This window comes from Carex rostrata, chromosome 19 (assembly GCF_964058835.1).
Source record: "Carex rostrata chromosome 19, lpCarRost1.2, whole genome shotgun sequence".
Classification (NCBI taxonomy): Eukaryota; Viridiplantae; Streptophyta; class Magnoliopsida; order Poales; family Cyperaceae; genus Carex; species Carex rostrata.
This window is the reverse complement of record NC_135936.1, coordinates 3,040,104-3,044,005: the sequence shown is the minus strand read 5'-3', so window position 1 is coordinate 3,044,005 and position 3,902 is coordinate 3,040,104. Positions and strand designations below refer to the sequence as shown.

At 34.7% G+C, this 3,902-nt stretch overlaps 1 protein-coding gene across 1 annotated transcript; it reads left to right on the top strand.

Annotated features, from left to right (window-relative positions):
• Positions 1 to 463: 463 nt before the first annotated feature.
• Positions 464 to 3,640, top strand: LOC144571738 (nucleophosmin). Its single transcript, XM_078321109.1, has 7 exons — positions 464 to 703; positions 803 to 913; positions 1,084 to 1,152; positions 1,387 to 1,518; positions 2,159 to 2,236; positions 2,700 to 2,828; positions 3,225 to 3,640. Exons 1-7 carry the CDS (start codon positions 506 to 508, stop codon positions 3,423 to 3,425), a joined length of 918 nt encoding a protein of 305 aa, XP_078177235.1. The 5' UTR covers positions 464 to 505; the 3' UTR covers positions 3,426 to 3,640.
• Positions 3,641 to 3,902: the final 262 nt, after the last annotated feature.

Below are 3,902 nucleotides of genomic sequence, written 5' to 3'. Positions count from 1 at the left end.
CGAAAATCCAATGTGGAACTTCCTTATTGGATGAATCAAAAGACGCTCAACCTCTCCATTCCAAACAAAGCAGGGAATTTCCTTGGTACCTATTATGTACTCACAAGTCATAACCATATTACTGAGATAAATTAATGAAGATATTTAAGGAAAAGTTCTCAATTTGCAACAGATTCATGCTGCTATATGTATGATTATTTAGTAGCATTTTTTAAATCTACGTGAAAGTGAATGATCTCTTGATAAAGAATAGCATAAGCAAATTTCATGTAACATGTCTTGCGAATAAGCTCTCCATTACTCTCCTCATATATTTAGCTCTACCTAAGTATCGATAATGTGATGGTGGTTGGTCTGATTTTATAATAATAATAATAATAATAATAATAAAGACAACTGCACATGTCCTGTTTGATTAACTGGAGAGCATTCCAAAGTACTAAAACTGTTCTATGAAGTGAAACGCTCAAGCACTAGGAGAAACAAGAAAGAAACACAGCAATCCATGGCGAGAGTTGTATCTTTGACATTGTTTGTCATCTCATGGCTTCTCCTCTTCTCTTATGCTGCCTCGAAGAAAGCGCCCTCCACGTCAGCGAGGAAGGAGGATATACCTTACATAAAGTGCCAGGTATGCGAGAAGATCGCACACCAGATCCATCAACAGGTGCAGAAGAAAGAGGCTGACATATCTCCCAAAAAGGTGCATATATATATATATATCTGCAATTCAAAGGTTTTTTATTTCCTTGATTTAATTTTGTACTAAATTTCGTTTTTTTTTATTAATTATGAGCATCAGGTGTCAGAGCTTGAGATAATTGAGATCGTTGAGAATGTTTGCAATCTAAAGAAGCAAGAGGCTGATTGGATTTTGCAAATCGACATTGTTGAAAAGGGGGCCAAATTGGAGGTGAACTTTTAGTTTTAATTTTAATGTGCCACTTAGTGTCAACGGATTGGTTAAATTATGTTCGTTTAATGTTACTAAATTTTGAGCTAATCTCTTATTCAGTTGTCCCACGTTCACATTATATGACAGCAAGTATAACATGACCTTTGTTTTTTGTTTTTTAATTTTAGTTGGTTGAGCAAGGTGTAGAAGGGCATTGCAATTCAAAGTGTAAAACCATTGAACGGGCATGCCAAGAGGTAATAACACTAATTATATTGGTGTATTTAATTCTTTATTTTCATGTCGCATGTTATTTAGTGGAAAAAAAATGATACAAGTGAATTTTCATACCCACTGTCAGCTAAGACCAAAGACTTCAAATAAATTACCATTTGTAGGAGATAATAAAACCCTGGTTGGTATAATTTCTCTAAGGCTACAAGCCTGCAATTTTTTGTTGATTGGTAATAATCAATTAAAATGTTGTTCAGGTAATGGGATTTGCCGACACAGATGTTGCTGAATTTTTCTACAAAAAGCGACCATCCATTGAAGAATTGGCGAATTATCTCTGCCATGACCTCTCTGATGCTTGTTCAGTGAAGACACCTCCTGTTCCAAAGGTATATTCTTATTGCACATACAATACGCATCTCCTATCCGAAAGTGACTACTTCACTGCCCATACTGTATACTAACAGTTTTAAAACCAGATCTTTCTTCTTTGTGTGGTAGTCCAGCACCAGTCTTCGCTTTTAAGATTGAATTTTGTTATGTTGACATTGGGCCCGTTTGATGTATTCGGAAAAGCAGGAATCCAAGAAAATATGAGAAATACTTTTCAAGGATCTATGTTTCTTGTATTTTCTGGCAAAACTTTGAAGAAAACATGTGAGACAATGGACTACTTTCCTTCGTTTCTTTCATTTTCCAACAAATCAAACAACATTGATCCAGGAAAAATCTTCAGAAAACATTGATTCTGGAAAATTTGCTATTTTTCTCCATTTTTCTTCATTTTCTAGCACATCAAACAAGACCACTGTGGCATAATTGAGGATAGACTGGGAAAACTGTGATTGAAGTCATTGAACTTCCATCTTATTTGATGACAAATCACAACCAGACGAAGCTTGATGTCGTTTGAGTGCACACACAAGAGTACCTTGTTGTAGTGAATGTGTTTTTGTTGTACTTTTATTTATTAGCATGTATTTATTTATTTTGTCTAATTCCAAACAAATATAAACCTACAAACTACAGGATAGAATTCCTGGCGAACCATTCGTCCCAAAACCATCGAAGGATGCTGAGATGGAAAAGATAATGAGGTCAATGCAGGTAAGTTGACAAATAGGATAAAAGAAGAAAGTTGAAAATGTAGATTGGTTTTTACTTCATGCTATTTTTTTTTACTTTGTGCAAAAACCTTTTTGATATGTGAAGACCCAAATTTGTTGCTATTGGCAACTGGCATCCAATGTTTTGTCATAAAATCCACCATTTGACGCTGTTGCAACTGACAGCATAGGGGCAGAATTGCCAACACTTTATTGTAGCATACCTATTCTGTCATACTAGGTTGCATTTGAATTGATCCAAAACATGTTGGGTGTTACTAGCATATTTGAGTAATATTATTGCAATTACTTTATTGTAGCATACCTATTCCATCTTACTAGTTCCATTTTTTTTAATTCTAAAAAAAAAGTAAAGGGAAAAAAAAACAAATAATGAAGTAGGGAAACATACTATTGTTCGTAAGGAAGTTGTTGGAAATTGAGAATGCTTGTTCTTTATCCAGGATATGCCCGGTGCACCTAATATGAAGATGTATTCAAAAGAAGCTTTAATGAATAATAATTTTGGTGATGATGATGATGAAGAAGATGAAGATGATGACGACGACGAAGACAGCATCACTAACAACTTGGTAACCTACTTTTATTATTGTTGTGATATTCTTCCTTTTTGTTTCCACCAACATCCTTCATGTCAGTAAAGTTGTCAATTGATTCAGAGGTTTGCTTGCATACATACCCTCTTAAAGATTTTTTACTAATATTGTTTCCTGAAATATTTTTGTTGACAACCCTCATGGAAGGAAGCAACCAAAACTCTTTTCTTAGTCATTTCATAACATGGTCATAAACTGCATATTAATTGATTCTTTTTGCATGAATGTTCCTTTTGTATCACCTTTTGGAGAATGCGAAAAATATATATTTTAGATGACCATAAAGCTTGAGAAACCAATTGATTCTTGCGTTACTGTCAGAAAATACTGGACTTTGTGTTGGACTTCTTACAGATGCAAATTATGTTTTAGGGAAAGATTATGAAAAACAAGGGAGCACCAAAGAAGGACTTGAAAGAGAAAATCCTTCGAGGAGTAGCTGAGAAGAGTAAGCAAGTCAAACAGCACATAAATAAAGCTTCACAAAAGATCAAGAAATGGTGGAAGGGAATTAAAAAATCTGGGAAAAAAGCTCCTTCAAAGTCTCCAAAGTCAAGCAAGTCCGAGCTTTGAGTACCTAAAGAATATCATATGTTGACCTGGTTGATGCATGATATTTCTATTGCACAAAGAGACTTGTAGAGGAGAATAGCAGGGGCAAGAAAAACAACTCAGGCCATTGTAGCATGTAGTGTCTTTTCTGTTCGATTAGTGTGAGAAATTTTTGGTGTAGAGCTGTTAGAACAGCTTTTTTTTATAGAACTTACCAGCAAATGCTAGTTATTTATTGATTGAGCTGTTTCGATTTTCTTGCTATGCTCAAAGAAGAAATACAGAACTGCTTTTTTGATACATGAATTTAAATCATGATCGCAAAAGTGTTTAAAAATGCCATTTTAATGTATCTCCAAGTATAATAGGCACTAATAATAAACTGTGCTCGTGAGCCGACATGCAACACACCCTGATTTTCTTGTAATTCCCTATTGAGGGAGGCTCAGTCGGAGAGAGAAGAGCCAGTAAATTACCTCAAAAAGTATCGCTTGTTTT

What these genes read in the sequence shown, in the direction of transcription:
- LOC144571738 (XM_078321109.1), top strand. Translation starts at nt 506, where the DNA reads ATGGCGAGAGTTGTATCTTTGACATTGTTTGTCATCTCATGGCTTCTC. An exon ending in AAAAGGGGGCCAAATTGGAG is followed by an intron (nt 914 to 1,083) that starts GTGAACTTTTAG and finishes TTTTAATTTTAG; the next exon opens with TTGGTTGAGCAAGGTGTAGA. An exon ending in ACAGCATCACTAACAACTTG is followed by an intron (nt 2,829 to 3,224) that starts GTAACCTACTTT and finishes ATTATGTTTTAG; the next exon opens with GGAAAGATTATGAAAAACAA.